At 43.3% G+C, this 18,457-nt stretch overlaps 1 protein-coding gene across 1 annotated transcript in view; it reads right to left on the reverse strand.

Annotated features, from left to right (window-relative positions):
• The window catches only part of NTN1 (netrin 1), a 400,398-nt gene that overhangs the window by 56,761 nt on the left and 325,180 nt on the right, over window positions 1-18,457 (reverse strand). The window contains exon 6 of the mRNA XM_027857194.1: window positions 3,723-3,797. Coding sequence (XP_027712995.1) covers window positions 3,723-3,797 — 75 coding nt within the window. The remainder of the gene's footprint in view (window positions 1-3,722; window positions 3,798-18,457) is intronic.

The raw sequence follows: 18,457 nt of genomic DNA on the forward strand, positions 1-18,457 counted from the left end.
CCAGTAACACAGAAGAATTAGCTAGGGCAACTTCAGACTTGATTATTTTCTTATTTATTCCTAAGGCAGTGGGATGGCAGGGGCTGGAGAGGAGGAGGGGAAGGAAGGAGGGAGAAGGTCTTCTCACAATCTCTGCAGATGCCAAGAAGCTCTCCAGAAGAGTATTTCAGAATAACCTTACAGCCTTTTCCCACTGTTTCAGCATGGGCTCAGCAAATAGCTCTTCTTTTTTCTTTAAACAACTTCAAAGTTTGTTTTGAAATAAAGGTTTATTTTTCCCATGGAAGTCTGAAGGTTTTGCACTGTCTGCGTGAAGAAATGAGCCTGAGCTTTTCGGAATTTATTTGAACTTGGAGATAACTTGAACTTACATGCCTATGGCTACAACTTTGGAACTGACATTCAAAAGCTGTCAATTGGCTTTATCTCTGTTGTTTAGGAGACTGGTCTGGGCTGCTGAATGAGAAGATTTGGTCTGTTTGCTTTAGCTGTATCCCACTCTGCTTAAATATAAAAAACAAAACAAAACAAAAACAAACCCACAAAAGAATAAAACCTGGGTAAGATTTTTTAAGTTGTTTTAGTTTCCTGAATTCCTGTGGGTTCCTTTGGGCACCGTCATTTATTTCATGGTTCTGAGTCCTTTTTTTCAAATAAAAATCTTGTGCTTTAAGCAGCTGACTCAGTCAGGATCTGGGGTCTGGGTCAACAGCAAAACAGAGGCCCTGGGTTACATGGTAGGGCTGCCAGACATCTGGGTCCCAGCTGGGGTGGGGTGAGGGGCTGCTGAAAATCTTGGTGGAGGGGTGTGTGTGGACTAGGGATGCTGAACAATTAGGCCACCTGGCCTGGGTGCTGACAGGTTTCCTTTCCTCCTTCTCTCTCTTTCCCTATCTCTCTTTCTCCTTCCCCTCCCTCTACTTTCTCTCCATCCTGCACTATCTCCTTTCTCCATCTCCTTTAGCCTCCTTTTTCCTTTGCTTCCTTTCTCTCTCCTTTTCCCAACTCACATACTCCTTCCTTTTGTCTTCGTGGCCTTGGACTGAGCTTTTGGCTCTATCCTGCACCAGCTGATTGGGATTATGGTCACGACTTCTAGCAGGGGTAAAATGGGATTCCTTATACCAGAAGGGGAAAGATGAAAGGAAGATAACCAGAATAGCAAGGACTGAGGTACCTACTTTGTAAAGTTTGAGGCTTAGAAGGGGAGGATGCCATCTTCTCCAGGAATCTAGAATCCAGGTTTCTAAGTTAGCCTGAAGCCCAGAGACACAGCTGGCTTGATTTGTCAGCCAGAAAAGTCACCACTTTTTCTTGTGTCTGAGTCTTGGGGGAAGACCAATGTAAAAGGTTCTATGAGGAATTGGATCCTGAGTTTCATGCTGCAAGAGGCCAGTCAGGAAACAGGGTTAATCTTGACTTTTTGGACTGAATTTAAATTCTCCTTACTATACTTTCTAGCATTGAATCCTTGATTCTGGTAGGGGTGACTATCTGACAGTCATCACACACATATGGTACAATAAGGGGCAGCACCAGTCTAGGAATCAGGAGACCCAGGTGCCACTCGACTCTGGGATACTGGGAAAGTCCCTCCCCTTCTCTATGTATCAGCTTCCTTCTGTATAAAATGTATAGACTAGATGACCTCATAGATCTATTCAAGTGCTAATATTCTATGGCTTTTCTTGGCGTAATTCTAAATGCTTTCCCTTTTCCTCTTCTCAGTCAATGTTCATCAGTTCTTTCATGGTCCCTGTCCCCCAGTAAGATTTGCTAAATAGGCCCCCTCACTCTAGTCACTCTCTTGGGGTATCTGCCCTTAGTACTAACTAAATGCATATAATCACACTGTGCTGAATGCTTTATAATTACTATTTCATATGATCCTCCTAACAACCCTGGGAGGTAGGTGTTACTATTATCCCCATTTTATAGATGAGGACACTGAGGCAAATAGATAATAGGTGACTTGTCCAGTGCTAGTAAGTTTCTGAGGCCAAATGTGAATTCAAGTCTTCCTGATTCTAGGCCCAGGCTTTATCCACAGTTGTGTGTGTGTGTATTTGTATACATATATATATGTATACACACACACACACACACACACATAGATATATCTATATATTTTATTCTTCTGGCTAAAATTAAGGGTTCCTGAAAGCCAAGCAGTCTTGTTTTCCATTCTCTCTCTTCTACCTTGCTTCCCAGAGTGACTAGTACAATGCTGGGCAGTATTGGGCTTCCAATAATTAAAGGAGGAGAACAGAAGCAAAGGAAGGCAGGGGAGGGACCTGGCTGTAGTTGTGCTTATCTTCAGCCTCTCAGAAGAAACCTCAGTCTACTTCAGTCCAGCTTGGACTTGAAGTGTTGGAGGATTCTTCTAAATGATAAGGGATGGAATGATTGGCCTGAGTAAGAAGCTTCTTGATTGAGTGGCTACAATGCCTGACTGGGAGCCAGGAAGATCTGGCTTGGAATCTTGCCTCTGACACTTAGTGTGGCTACAGACAGCGGCCTTAGCCTCTGTTTCCTCCTCTTTAAAATGAAAGGGCTGGACTAGATGGTCTCCAAGTTTCCTTCTGATCTTAAATCCATGATCTATGAACCTTTCCTTATCCTCTGTATCCACTGCAAAACAGGAGATTCATGGGATCATACAGGATGTCATTGTAGGAGGGGACCTCAGAGATCACCTCAATCCTTCAGGATCACAGGATCCTACAAGTGGAAGAGGGCTCAAAGGCCAGCCAGTCCAGCCTCCTTGCTTTACAAATGAAGAAACTGAGGCCTAGCGAAGCTTAATGATTTGCCCTAGGTTAGCTGGGATTCAAACTAGGTCTTTGGGCTCCAAATCCAGTATTCTTTCCCCCCCAGCATCAGGTCTTTTCTCTACAGGGATTGTGTCAGGATCATAGAATTATACAGTGTCAATTATAATTATAATTATAATTACATAGTAATTACATAGTATCAAAGCTAGAAGAGACCTACCTCAGGGACTCATCTAGTCCAACTTCCTCATTTTACAGATGTGAACACAGAGGCCCACAGAAATAAAGTGATTTTTCTGAGATAAAACAAGTTACGATAGAAATAGAATGGGAATTGAGGACTATGGATTCAGGTCCAGAACTCTTTCTACTACTCCGCATTGGTCAGTGGTTTGGACCACCAGACGCAGGAAGTTCTGGGGAAACCTCTAAACACATGAGTACCATACAGCCTAAATTCAGGGGGAAGTGCTCAAGGGCAGAGTGGTATGGTGGGGAGAGTCTCAGCCCTATGGTCCAGATTGCTCTGCATACCTGTGACCCACCAGAGGGAAAGGGGACCTTGTAGGATCAGGTCCCTTCAAGTCCTTCCCTAGTGTCTGGAGAAAGAAATTCTGCAATCTCAAAAGAGCTGCACAGAAATTCTGGGGTGCCCCAAAAGCACCTAATGCCCACCAAGTGAATGTGTCTGTCCCCATCACGGGCATACAGACCTTCACATGTACACATGCAGGAACCCACGCACACACTCTCTCTTACTAACACACTCTCCCTCTCTCTCTCTCTCCCTCACACTCCCTCCCTTTCTGCCTCCCCCCTCTCTCCCTCGCTGCCCCTCTCCCTTTCTATCTCTCTCCCTCCCTCCCTCCTTCTCCCTTCCTTCCTTGCCCCCTCCCCCCATATGCTTGCACTTTTTTTCTTCCCTAGGAGAGAAACACTGTGACTCACCATAGTCCTTCTTGCAATACTTTTTCATGTTAATCTTCAGCTTCCCTTTGGAGGCCTTGCAGTAGGAATCACAGTCTGCAGGGGAGGAGAGAGCACAGACAAAAACTAATTAGCCTGGTGATGAATAGGCAGGCGGGGGCAGGGGCAGGGAGGCTCCAGCTCCCTGAATAAGCAGTGTGCCTGTGATATCCATCTGTCAGGCCCGATCGGGCCGCCCAATAGAGCTTGGGAGGCATTCAGAGCAGGCCTGGTTTTCTAAAGAGACCCTTTTGACAAAGGAGCCCCCGCCTGCTTGCCCGCCTGACACCTCCCACCTCCCTCCTGCTTCAAGAATCCTTTAGCTGCTGTCCGTGGGCTGCCTTGGCCTCCATGGGAGACCCGGGGGCCTCCATTATTGCGCCACCCAGGGCTTTTGAGAGCCACACAAATTCCCCCTGTTCTTAAGATGCAACTGGAGCCTGATTAAAGCCAATAGAGGCCTCATTGTCACCCCTCGCCCAGGTTCTGTGTCAGGCGCTGGCATTCATCGCACAGAGCCTCTGGCTGGGGTCAGGTCCCAACAAAAAGGGTCACTGAGGAAATTAGCAGCCCATGAAGCGTTAGAAAACCCTTTTAGTGTCCACTCTACTGGAGTGTGCAAATAAAATGCCCCACTAAGAACATTTCACTTCTAATGGGCCCTACTGCTGAGACACAGTGTTCCGAGCTAAGGTTCTGCTAGTACTCCCCAGCCTTCCGTCAGGGTCATCCCAGAGTAGAGAGCTCAAGCAGGGCAGAGGATGTACACAGTGCCCCACTAGGGAACCTGACCACAGGGCCTCAAATCAGCAGTGTTCTGAGGTAGTGACTTGTGCCTTCTGATGGCTTGCAGGTGGATCAAAAATCAGGATCTAAGCTAAGGGGTGATTCTGTGTCAGCAAATGCAAAAAAAAAAAAAAATACCAGAGGGTCAACGTAAATGGCCCATAAATTCTGCATCGTGTTATCAAATAAGGCTGTGAAATAATGATAATAATAATAATAATAATAATAACGATAACTGACATTCATATCATGCTTTAAGGTTCACAAAGTACTTTTACGTACAATATCTTATTTGGTTCTCACAACATCCCTGTGTGGCAAATATTGTAGGCAGTAATATCCCCACTTTATAGATGAGGAAACTGAGGCTCACAGAGATTAGGCCTGTTGTGTATGGTCACATAAACAATAAATTTTAAGGCAGTATTTGAACACATGTAGCCACGCTTCACATTTCTTCCCAGCCTTCAAGGGTCTGTACACTAACTGCAATCTACGTAAAGTAAGCAAGTTTCCAGGCAAGCCAGATGTGATGTAATAGATAAGACCCTTGAATAAACTTAGATTTCTTGTTCCACCTAAGGCTGCTTCTTTACCTTACTTCACCCTAACACCCTAAGCGGGACAACACAAGATTCCTGAATTGTGTCCTCTGCTGGTCCTGGGAAGTCCTCTCAGCAGCACTTGTGACAGCCTAAACCACACCATACAAATGTACAGTGCTTTATTACCTTCCTAACCACTTTCACCTATACAGTGCTTTAAGCTTTGCAATGTGCATTAAATATACTATCTCATTTGAGACTCACAACAACCTTGTGACTTCCCCATTTTGAAGATGAGGAAACTGAGGCTGGGAAAGACTTGCCCAGGGTCACATAGCTGGTAAGTGTGTAAAATGGGATTCTAACTCAGGTTTTCTTGACTCCAAGTCCAGCACTCTGCTAACTACACTACCTAGTTACCTATTATATCATTTGTCCCTCCTTATAAACTGAGAGATAGAGGGCATAGACGAAATTCCTAGAAAAAGATGTTTATACTTATTGCTGCCATTTTCTCATACCTCTCTCAGGTCCCAACTCTTGTAGTCCAACTTCCAACTCCTTTACCCAATCGCTCTCCATAAAGTTAATAGTGCTTTCCGAGTTACTAACTAAATCCAGTGTTCTTTGCTTATTCTTCATCCTTTTAGGTCTCTCTTCAGTAACACTGTTGACTCCCTTCCGGATGTTCTCTGCTCCCTAGGTTTTATCATACTATTCTTTCTTTGTTTCTCTCCTATCTGTCCTTCCTCAGGCTCCTTTAAGTCAACACCTCCTAACCCACTGAGCTCCCCAAAGCTCTGTCCTGGGTCCACTTCTCTTCTTTCTCTACACACTCTCTCATTGATCCCATTGAACTCCCAATGGCTCAACTATCCTCTTTATGCAGAGTACTCCCAAATCTATATAGTCAACCTTCATCCCAAGTACCAGTCCCACATGACCAACAATCTGATGTATACCTCCCCCTGGATGTCCCACAGGTGTCTCAAACTCAACATGTCCCAAACAAAACTCACCTTTCCATAAATACCAATCATTCCTCTTCACTTTCCCTGTCAAGAACTATGAACCGTGGTCACCCAGGTTCACAACTTAGGAGTCATCTTTGACTCTTTGCTTTCATTCATTCCTCATATCCAACCAGTTACCAAGCCTTATTGATTCCACCACCGGGGTGCATCTGTTCCCTTCTCTAGGGGCAGATTTTTTACCACCTTTCATGTCAATTACTATAATAGCCTTCTCATCATTCTCTCTGCTTCTAGTCTCTTCTCTCTCTCATCCTCCACAGACATACCAAACTGACATTCCTAAAGCAGGTCTGACCAAGTCATTTCCTTACTCGAGAAGATCCAGGGGTTCTCTATTGCCACTAGGATAAACCATAAAGCACTCTGATATGTAAAGCCTTCAAAATCTTGCTTCAACTATATTTTTTCTAGACTGATTTGATTCCCCATAACATCCTTTGATCCATTCAAACTGACCAATTTGGCGTCTTCTACACACGATTCTATCTCTTGGTTCTATGCCTTTGCTCAGGCTGTTCTTTCCACTTGGAATACTCTCCACCTTCACTTCCATCTCTTGGATGTTCTTTTCTAGGCTAAGCTCAAAGTGCCACCTCCTATACAAGCCCTTCTTTTTAGGGGCCTCTCCTAAGTCAATACTTGTATTTAGTTTGGATATTTTTGTATTTACTCATCTGTGTGCATGTTGTTTACCCCCCCTGGAACGTAAGCTCCTTGAGGGTAGGGACTGTTTTTATTTTTGTATCCCCAATGCCTAGTATAACATGGGCATATGGTAGGCATTAGATTAATGATTGTTGAATGAATGAACTAACTTCAAAAAACTTTACCAAGATATGTGTTTTGCGATGATTTTTTTTTTCATTTTTCTGACAAATCTACAACATAACCATTCTTTGGGGCAGCTAGGTGGCGCAGTGGATAGAGCACCGGCCCTGAAGTTAGGAGGACCTGAGCTCAAATCCGGCCTCAGACCAAACACTTGACACTTACTAGCTGTGTGACCTTGGGCAAGTCACTTAACCCCAACTGCCTAAGCAAAAACAAAACAAAACAAAACATAACCATTCTTTTTGAAAGCATTTGCTAATAAATGCTGCGGAAAGAACAGACTGCTTGATCACTTCTATATCCTCTAAAAATAAGCCCCTGAAACCTGGTACAACAGCTTAGACTCTGCAACCTCTTTTTTTAAGCTATTCAGAACTATTTTTTCTGAATGTTCTGAACATTGAGGTTACAGATAAATGATCTTCAGATAAATGAAGTGCTGCCATGTATATCTCGTTCTTTTGTAACACCTGAAATGATCCGAGCTTCAAATAAACAGTCTTTTTCAAAAAGGAACAGCACAGAACTCAACATTTTGCAGACTTTGTGATTCTTATATACCTCAGTTGCTAAATTCTGACCTCATCTTTCTGATGCCTAAGGCTCTAAGACTGCTCTGCCATTGATGAAGCAAACTCCATCTCAAAATGAAAAACAGTAACTTCAAGCACTCAGCAGATCAGAGCCAAAGGTCAAGGGCCAGCCTATTTATTTTATTTAGTCTGTTTCATCTGAAAGTCAAAAAACAGGCCTTGAGTTAGGATGACTGTGAAGAGTAGAAAGACAGTTCTTTAAGTTGAGAGGCAATATGGCACACCAGAGAGAACATTGGACTTGGAATCAAGATCTGTCTTAGACACTTACTAGTTGTGTGACCCTGAGCAAGTCAATTAACCTGTCTCAGCCTCAGTTTTCTCCTCTGTAAAATAGGGTTAATAATAATAGCACCTATATCATAGGGCTGTTGTGAGGATTAAGTGAGATAATAGATGTGAAATACTTTGCAAGCCTTAAGGCGCTATATAAATGTTTACTACTACTACTACTACTACTACTACTACTACTACTACTACAGTCTCAATATGCTATGGAATATCTGGTTAGATTTCATGATCAATCACTCATTAACTACTCCTACCCCTCACATACTTTCTGTGCCAGCTAAATCAACCAATTTGCTTTTCCCAGTACACACCTTTCTATCTCCTGTTTTTTTCGCCTTGCCCAGTTATCCTCACTATCTGGAATCTGTCCCTCCTTGGCTCTGCCTCTTGGGACCCCTAGTTTCCTCTTGCAGTTTAGGTGATAACTTCCTATATGAGGCCTGATGTCCGCAGTTATTTGTTCTCTTTCCTAGAAATAATTTCATGTGAATTCTGTCTGTAGGGAGGGGGATGAATGCAAGTACCTCTTCGTGGAGCCAAATCACGCATATCCAGCTCCACGGGAAGTGCTCCAATCCAACACCCTGCTACATGAATATATTTTGATACAGTTTTTGGTGTGCATTTTGTTCCCCCCATCCTATTTCCAATGAGATATATGCTCTTTGAGGTCAGGGGCTGTTTTATTTTTGTCTTTGTAGACCCAGCACCTAATAGAGTAGAGTGCCTGGTACATAGTGGATGCTCAATAAATACTTGTTGATTCTTGTTTCATCTTCCAAGGATTTACTCCTAACTTGGCTACCATCCCCTTCTCTCTCTTCTGCCCTCCACACTCATCTTCAGGGCCAGATTCCTAAATTGTATTTTGGACAAACGCTACCCTCTAAGAGTAGCTAAGAAACAAGCCTTGATAGCAATAGGCAATGGTGCTGACCCAGGGGTCACATCTGACAAGAGACTCATTGGCCCCTCTGTTTCCTTCCTTAACCCTCAAGTGATAGGAAAAGATGTTGGGAAAAGATAATTGCTACCTGGCTCTCAACTCTGTGTTTGGCTCTGCATGTAAGACGGCTGCAGTGAACAGCAAAGCCACCATCTGTCAAGCCCACAGCAGGAACATCCTGGCGGGTTCATGATCTTGGCTCCTTAATACTCTGTGTCTTCCCACAGCAGCCCATCCTCCACCTTAATCTTTCCACCTGCTCTATTGGCCTGGCAACTTAACTACAGCCATCCCAGAGCCAAGAGGCTCCTTCTCAACAGCTGATCTCCTTCCACCCACTCTGTTCTTTCCCAACTCACTTTCCTGCCCTCCTATAATGTTCTGTGTGCCTCTTCTTCTAGGTTCCAAAAGCCAGCTGGGCAGGCCTGCTCACAGGATATAAGCCAATCTCTAAGCATATGGCAGATGGAGCCAAGTATGTCCTCATTCCAGCTATGGGCTTTACATCTGGCACCTCTCTACTCTGGATGCCAGGCAGCACATTGGCAAGATTTGTACAGGCAGAAGCCAGTCTTGCCCTATGAATTCAGTGTCATTGAGCTCAGAAAAGTTGGGGCAGTAAGCTCAATGTGCTAATTATATACAAAACCACAACTGGTCCTCCAAGTAGCAGTGAAACATGGAGTTCCACACGGAAGACGCCCCAGCTGACTTGAGCAAACTAAATACAATGTGAATAGCCACTACAATCCAAGACAGGCAATTTCTGAATCTCTTAGCCATGGTGCCAGTCAGCAAAGCAGAGAGGAAAAGGGGGGGTGGAAATGAGGAGGATGTGGGTAAGAGAGACCAAGAAATCCACAACTGGCACTTTCCACTCCAATAACAATATCCAAGCCTGAGAGCAGCTGGTGGGCATCCATGCCACCTGAGGAGACATACCTATCCATCAGATTTCACCAAAGATTTTCCAGCTCCATCTGAAACTGAGGCACAGAATCTACAGTACCATCCTTAGGCCAGGTCCTTTCTTCTGTACCTCTGTGTGAGAGTAACCCAGGAAAACTATAGCACCAGGTGGGCACCACTGCCCTGCTGAGGCCAGTCCTTCACAATCCCTTCTGGCCTCTTCCCTTAAATCCTCATTATAAATGGCTGATGATTATATAGGGCTTACAAAGGGCTTATAGGGCTTACCTTTTATTAGAGTTTACAAAGAAACTTACATGGATTACCTCATTTAATTTCTCACAAAAACCCAGAGAGGGAAACAGAAAAAGTACAGCTGAGGAAAAGGAGGCTCAGAGAGAATACATGACTTGTCTAAGGTCACACAGCTTAAATGGGAGAGCCAAGATTCAAACCTAGGTCCTCACTTTAAGTCTAATTCTCCTTCTTCCACAGAAAAGACACTCTGCCTTTTCTGGCTTTAGTTTATGAAACTCAGCCAGGCCCCTTCTCCTAGAAAGAACTGTCATCACCTCAGGAATAGAATCATCCCAAGCTTTTTATACGCATGCTGAGAACTGGATGGACGCCAGGAGGAAGAGAACTGTAGAGCAGGATAAGCCATACTGCAAAACCTCCTCACTGCTGTTCATTGTACTGAGATATTCTCTCTTACCTCCCCCTGCTCCCCCACAACAACCTCGGACTCACTCCGGTCCATCTGAGTCTCATTTGCAGACAGAGGGCAGAAAATGCCTTCATGAGCACTTCAGTCTTTCTTGAGCGGTAGGTGGACGGTTAGAACACTAACCAAAGGCTGAAGACCTATTCTTTCATTCAATAGATGATGATCCAGTAGGGCCCCTTCCATTACCACTTCCAATAAGACTTAATCTATATGCATGACGTATGCATGGTATGATAGTTATTGGGTTTTAGGTCCCCAAAGCAAGAAGTCTTTAGGGCCAGAAGAGGCATACATCACAGTGGTCTGGCAGCCAAGAAGTTGTGCTAAGTCCACTGGAAACAGCATTGGCTCTGGGGTTAGAAGACCTACGTTTAAAACGTGCCTCTTGCCATTCATTACTTGGGTGACCTTAAGCAAGTCACAACTTCTCTGAGTCTCAGTTTACCCAGCTGTAAAATGAAGGGGCTGGATCAGGCAGCTCCTGAGGTCTTCTATACCTAAGGTCTGTGTTACTATGATTCCATCTCCAAATTGGTAGTTTAGAATGAACATTTCAGATTGTGATTTCAGCTCACTATAAGATGAAACTTCCTAACAGCAAGAGCCAGACAATAAACAACAACAACAACAACAATAATAATAATAAAAACAATGGTATGGGATGTTTTGTGAGTTAGTGAGTTTTGTGTCACTAAAGGTGTTCAAGGGGAGAGGGGAAGACCACCTGTTGAGGATGTGTTAAAGGGGATTCTTGCTTCAGGGGGCACTACAATACTCTTGACCTTCCTTCTGCTCTGAGATTTTATGCTTCAAAACAATCTTTTCTTTGCAGGAAGGATAAACACTGGTTAATTTTTCTTCATAGGCATGCATATGTGGTTTTGTATGTATGTGTGTATATGTGTGTGTGAGTGTGGGTGTATGTGGTGGTGGTGATCATTCCTCGCAACTGTATAAGAAATGTCATGGCAATAAGATAAATTTCTTCATCTCGATCACTGAGATCTCTAGCTGAACAATTCTAAAACTATTCCTCACAAAGACCCTGAGGCAGGCGAAGGCAAATCTTAACCTCTCCCAATGTTGAAAACAGAGAAGAAGGCACAAAGGACAAGTGAATCACTGGGGTCCTCAGGTGAGTGATGAGGACAGGAAGTGGGGTCCAGCAGCTTGAATGCCCACTGAGTTTCCTAAAGTCTCTTCCATCTCTGACATTCTATGATGCTAAACAGGCAAATCCAAAATTTAGGCAATGATTCAGGAGATATTGCCCTGAAAGGTTCACCATAAGCTCTCTGCCAATGTCTCACCCACAAATCAGAGGGTACCAGGATCTGAACCCTTTCCAAATGCTTATGAAGAAGCAATTTTAACAAGAGGGTAAGAACCTACACACACACTGAAAGTCTTCAGCTGATCACATAGGATATCCTGATTGAAAAAAAATATAAATAAGCATGCTTAAAGCTTACTGATCAGATTTTTTTTATCACCTCTGTACAGCTTTCAATTGCATTCGATAAACATTTATGTATTAAATATATACTCTATTCACAGCACTGTGATGGGTGCTGGGGATACGCCAATGAAACAAGTCCTAGACCCTGTCTTGAAGGAGCTGATAAACTATCTCGGAGGACAAAACACAAAGGTTAAAATACAAGTTGTAATATGACAAATATATAGAAATGGGCTAAAGCAATATGCTGTGATAGAAGGGAGAGAGGCTGGGAAGATCAATAAGAGAGGTGTTAAGACAACAGATAATTATCAGATAAAGGAATTTCAGAGCCCATAAGCATGGATGTGGAACATTTGTGGGTGATGACAAGATCAAGAGTATGACCATGTCTTTGTATCCTATGGCAGGGTGGAGGAGTAAGTCAGGGTACTGGGAGGTTAGGGCATATGAGGGAGTTTCAATGCATACGTTGAAGGAAGATGGTTTTTGAGCTCTATCTTGAAGGAGAAAAGGGGCTATGAAGCAGAAGAGCCTGACAGTGCACAGGCACCAGATAGGAGATAGAGTGTGGCACACAAAGAACAGAGAGAAAGACAACGGGGCTGGATCAAAGAGGGCAGGATAGGAAGTGATGTGCAATAAGGCTGAAAAGACAGGCTGTGGCCAGGCTGTGAAAGGCTTTAAAAGCTAAATGTTGTTGTTCCTCAGTCGTGTCTGACTCTTTGTGACCCCATTTGGGGTTTTCTTGGCAAAGACACTGCCTGGAGTGGTTTGCCATTTCCTTCTCCAGTTCATTTTACAGATAAGGAAACTAAGGCAAACAGGGTAAAGTAACTTACCCAGAGACTTACTAGCCCAGAGCAAGTAAGTGTCTGAGGCCAGATTTGAACTCAGGAAGATGAGTCTTCCTGACCCCAGGCCCAGCAATCTATCTACTGGGCAACCGAGGTACCCTAAAAGTTAAATAGTGGATTTTGTTGGTGCTGTTGTTTTTTACCCTAGATGTGACAGTGAGCTACTAGAGTTTATTGAGTAGGAAACTGAGATATTAAATTCAGCAGCAGTGTGGATAATGGATGGATGGGGAAAGGCTTGAATCAGGGACACCCATTAGGAGATTATTGCGATAATCTAGGTAAGAAGCAAAATGTCCTGAACTATGGTGGTGACAAGAGATGTCATGGAACTATAAACAACAAGATTTGGTGACTTATTTGATGTGTGGGCATAAGGAGAGTAGAGAGTTCAGGATAACACTGAAATTATGATCCTGAAAGACTGGCAGAATGGTGGTGCCTTCAACAGAGAGCGCAATTTGGAAGAGGAGTGGGTTTGGAGTGAAGATCGTAAGTTCTGTTTGGACATGGTGAGTTTGAGGCATCTAGTTTGAAATGTCCAATAGTATAGATTTAAAGCTCAGGGAAGAGATTTGGGCTGGATATATAGATCTGTGAAACATCAGCATTGAGGTGATAATTAATCTCATGAGAAGATAGACACAGAAGTGTTGTTAGAGTGGAGGGATTTGGGAGAAGGAGAAACCAGATCTCACTGAGGGTTAGTAGATGGAAGGAGTGTGAGAGAAAAAGGTCCAGAATGGAAGCAAAGATTGTTCATTATACAACTGGAATTCCAGAGGGCACAGTGGAAGGTATGGAGCAGGGTTGGAGTGTGAGATGGATGGGGCAGGGTTGAGGAAAATGGAGATGAGAAAGAAGGAGGGAGTTGGGAAAAGTCAGCTCTTATGTGGTTAGTGACTGGTTAATATAGGAACCAAAGTATCACAGATTTAGAGCTGTAAGAGACACTAGAGGCTATTGAATACAAGCCCTTCATTTTACAGATGAGGGAACTGAGGCCCAAAGAGGTTAAGTAATTCGTCCTGAGTTACACAACTACCAAGTGTCTGAGGAGACATTTCCCAGGTCTGCTTGACTCCAAATCTACTGCTCTATCTACTACACAGGTGGTAGAAGATTGTTAGCCATTAAGAAGGACCAGGAGTATAGCTCTTCAGTCATTTCTGCCTACTCTTCCTAGGAAGGAAAAGTGTATGTGGGGGAGGGGCAGAAGGTGGGAAAGAGAACGGCATGCTGTACCAACTCCCAGAATTGAACTGAGGTCTGTGCTGAGCAATATAAGGGATACAAAAACCAAAGTCATACACAGCCCCATACACTAGTTGAGTGGGGAAAATAATAAGATATATATATATATATATACACACACACACACATATATGTATATTGTACTGGCCGCACGCCGACCTTCTGCCAGCCGTGCGCCAGTACCCACTTCTCTTATAAGAAGCACACTACCAGAGTCTTACCCACACCTGGGTCTTCAGTCCTCAGCCGGATCACCACACAGAGATGAGCCATCGGGAGGTGCCAACACCAGAGCTTTATTCAGAGGCCAACACAGCAAACCATTATAGCAAGCCCAAGCAGCAAGGCCAGAGCAACAGGGCAGGAGCCAGGGGAGAGAGCACGTGTGATCTGACCACGCTTGTTCCTAAGTACCTACCTAGCCCCTCCTCCCCAGCCCACTACTAGCCAATGATTGCAGGGTCAGATACCAGAAGGGGCTGTCTGAGTTTAGCACACCAAGGGGGAGGGAGTGACGTAGGAGGCTAGGATTGGATACAGGAAGGAGGCATCTGGGAATGACGCATAGACAAGAGTATGTGACCTAGGAAGTCAGGCTCAGACATTGGAAGGAGGGGTCTGGGTCAGTGCTGCACAAAGGGACCCAGGAAGTCAGGAAGGTCACAAGAGGCATCTGGGGATGACGTTGCATATAGGGAGGGGACTAAGCAGAGGGAACTCAGTCCTCTGCCATCCCACTCCCACGTGGCACCGCCCCTTGCCTCAGGAGCTCAGGCTCCGACTACTTCCTTGTACCCAGCTTATGTCACAGAGCACTGCCCAATTGCCTCAGGGCTTCTCCGTATCCAGCCCATCCCAGTACACACGACTCTGCCTACCACAGCCCCTGCCTCGACTTCCAAAATACCCAGATCTTACCCTACTCTTGCCACAGCGCCCAACCTGGTAGCTGCCAACATCAGACAGTCCCTCACATATATAAATAAAGATAAATGATAAAAGAGAGCAATATAAGAAATTTTATCAAATGTCATACACACTGTGATAGAAAGAGCTGAAGTCAAAAGACCTGAGTACAAATCCTAACTAGGCCACTGAGTTACTAGCTTAATAGTCAGGCAGGTAAGGATGTCTCTAGTCTAGTGCCCCAGGGGGTCTGTGCTATTTAAGACTTTCATCAGCAACATTTAAAGTTATAGATGACCCACTTATTAAATTTGCATATGACAAAGCTATAAAGGATAGCTAATATATTAAATGATAGAATCAGGTTCTAAAAAGATCTAGACAGACTTAGAATATTGGGCCAAACTGAAAAAGATAAAATTTAATAGGGATAAATAGGAAATCTTACACTTGGGGGAAACACGGCTAAAAATCAATTTGATAGATACCTGGGGGTTTTAGAGGACTGCAAGCTCAATATGAATTAACAATGCAGTACAATAGCCATCAAAGCTAATATAAGTCTTAGAATTTCTTGGAACCTCAAGACACAAACTTTCAGAACTTGTTTCCTCATCTATAAAATGGGTATGATAATACCTGTACTACTCATCTACCCAGTTGTTGCAAGGATCAGATTTGATAATTTGTATTAAAGTCTTTTTATACATAATGTGTTAAAGAAATGTTGGCTGTTAGTATAGATCCTTGGTGAATTGATTAGCCTCTTCTCCCAATGTAAAGATCTTCAGTTTTCAGGCTTAGACTTTCTCCTGAATGTGGCTCCACAATGCACATTTCACTTCTGAATACTGTTGGTTGGCCACTCTTACACCAGAACCTTCCTGGGTGAAACGGCAGAGCCTCAATTGCAAGATCTTATTGCTAGTGCTTCTGCTTGCTTTTCTAAGTGCAAGATTAGTCCTTTACTTGTTGCTCGGATCTCTGGCATCTTCGTACCTTTACTATGTGCCACTGCTGGGCAATGATGTATAATTCCTGGTCCTTACCCTGAAGGGACTTCTAGATGGGTCTTTGTGCACTAACCCCCCCGCCTGGAATATTCTCTCTCCCTCCACCTCCACCTCTTTGATTCCCAGGCTTCCTTCAGACTCAGATCCCCCCAGCTGCTAGTGCTATCTTCTCTCAGATTACTTTTCATTTACTCTCTATAACATTTGTCTACACCTGGTCATGTATTTGTCACTGCCCCTATTAGAATGTACACTCCTTGAAGATGGAAGAGTAGAGGCAGGAACTCACCTGAACTCTCCAATTTTAAAATAATGCCTGAAATCTAATTCTGGAGTGACAGAGCCAACAAAAGGTACAGGCAAAGCAATTTTCTAGCTCAAGACAACTTAGGAGTTTGGCAGGAAAAGTCTGCATCCCCAGGATGGCACTTGGTCCAGCAATGAAGGATAGGCAGCAATACAAGGCAGGCCTTGAAGGCAGCTGCAACAGCAGCAGCAGCTTTGGGAACTTTCAGCTCACAGACAATAAGGGGGTCAGACAACTGATCAGAAGATTAGAGGGGACATTTTGCTGGTTGCTGGGTTCAGGACACTGTTACATTGCCTAGATGCAGTTCTGGGTCACAGTTCAAGGGGGAAGAGGGGTGGCCACAGAAGAGCAAAGGTCCTGGTTACAGTTCCAAGGCAGATAAGAGCACATGTAGTTACTAACGAGGCCCTGGTCACAGTTCCAAGGTAGAAAGTGCTTGTGACTGCAGAATAGCAGGGGACTTGCTCAATTCCAGGGCCAAGAGGAATATTAGCATCTGTGGCTACAGGGGAACAAAGACTCTTTCTGGGTAGAGACAAGAGGGCAGGTCAGGAGAGCAGTGACCACTTAGATCATACCACTATGGAAACACTGAAAACTTACAGACCCTCAGAAGTAACTATGAAAACAGCAGCATGAAAAACCTAAAGTTCAGGATAGTGTCCAAATCATTCCAGGAACAGAGCCCAACTATAATATAAAGTTAAAAGTCAAGAAATAGGCTAGGAAAATGAACAAGCAACAATAAAAGAGAACCTGACCATAAAAAATTACTATGGTGACAGGGAAGCTCAAGATATAAACTCAGAAGAAGGCAATGAAGTCAAAACAACTACAAGCAAAGCCTCAAAGGAAAGTGTGAATTTGACACAATCCCAACAAGAATTCCTGGAAGGGCTCAAAAAGGATTTTCAAAATCAAATAAGAAAGGGGCAGCTAGGTAGTGCAGTGGATAGAGCACCGGCCCTGGATTCAGAAGACCCTGAGTTCAAATCTGGCCTCAGACATATAACACTTATTAGCTGTGTGACCCTGGGTAAGTCACGTAACCCCATTGCCTAGGCACCCCCCCCAAAAAAATCAAATAAGAGAGGTACAAGAAAAATTGGGAAAAGAAATGACAATGATGTAAGACAATCATGAAAAGACCATCAACAACTTGGTAAAAGAGGCCAAAAAATACTGAAGAAAATAACACCTTAAAAAACAAAAAGTGGCCCAAAAATCCACTAAAAATAAGAGCTCCTTAAAAAGTAGAATTAGCTAAATGGAAAAGGAGGTACAAAAGCTCATTGAAGAAATTCATTAAAAATTAGAAGCAAGTGGAAGCTGATATTCTATGAGATAATGAAAAAAAAAACTAAATTGAATGAAAAAAAGAAGAAAATGTGAAATATCACATTGGAAAAACAACTGATGTAGAAAATAGATGAAGGAAAGAAAATTTAAGAATTATTGGACTACCTAAAAACCATGATCCCAGACCCTAGCCATCATCTTTCAAAAAATTATCAAGAAAAACTGTCTTAATATTAAAAAACCAGAGAGTAAACTAGAAATAGAATGAACCCACCAATCACCTCCAAAAAGAGACTCCCAAATGAAAACTCACAGGAATATTACAGCCAAATTCCAGAGCTCTGAGATTAAGGAAAAAAATATGGTAAGCAATCAGAAAAAAACAATTGAAATGTGGTTCCACAATAAAGGATCAGACGGCTTGGAATACAATATTCCAGAAGGCAAAGGAGCTAGGATTACAACCAAGAACAATCTACCCAGCAAAACTGAGTATAATCCTTCAGGAGGAAAACATGGACATTTAATAAAATAGAGAACTTTTAAGCATTCCTGATGAAAAGACCAGAGCTGAATAGAAAAACTGATTTTCAAAAAGAAGGTTCAAGAGAAACATGAAAAGGTAAACAGGAAAAAGAAATCATAATATATTCAATAAGGTTAAATTGTTTACATTCCTATATGGGAAGATGATACTAATGACTCCTAAGAACTTTCTCATTATGAGGGTAGTTAGAAGGAGTATACATAGAGGGAACAGGTATGGGTTGACTATGATGGAATGATTTCAAAAAAATAAAATGAAGGGATGAGAAAGAAAGATGCACTAGAAGAAAGGGGTAAGGGAGAGAGAGAATGGGGAAAATTATCTCACAAAAGGAAGAGCTTTTACAGCAGAACAGGAAATGGTGGTGGGGGGGAGAGAACAGACAACACTTACTCTCATCAGAATTGGCT

This window comes from Vombatus ursinus, unplaced genomic scaffold, assembly GCF_900497805.2.
Source record: "Vombatus ursinus unplaced genomic scaffold, bare-nosed wombat genome assembly UNPS02011916.1, whole genome shotgun sequence".
In the NCBI taxonomy this organism is placed as follows: domain Eukaryota; kingdom Metazoa; phylum Chordata; class Mammalia; order Diprotodontia; family Vombatidae; genus Vombatus; species Vombatus ursinus.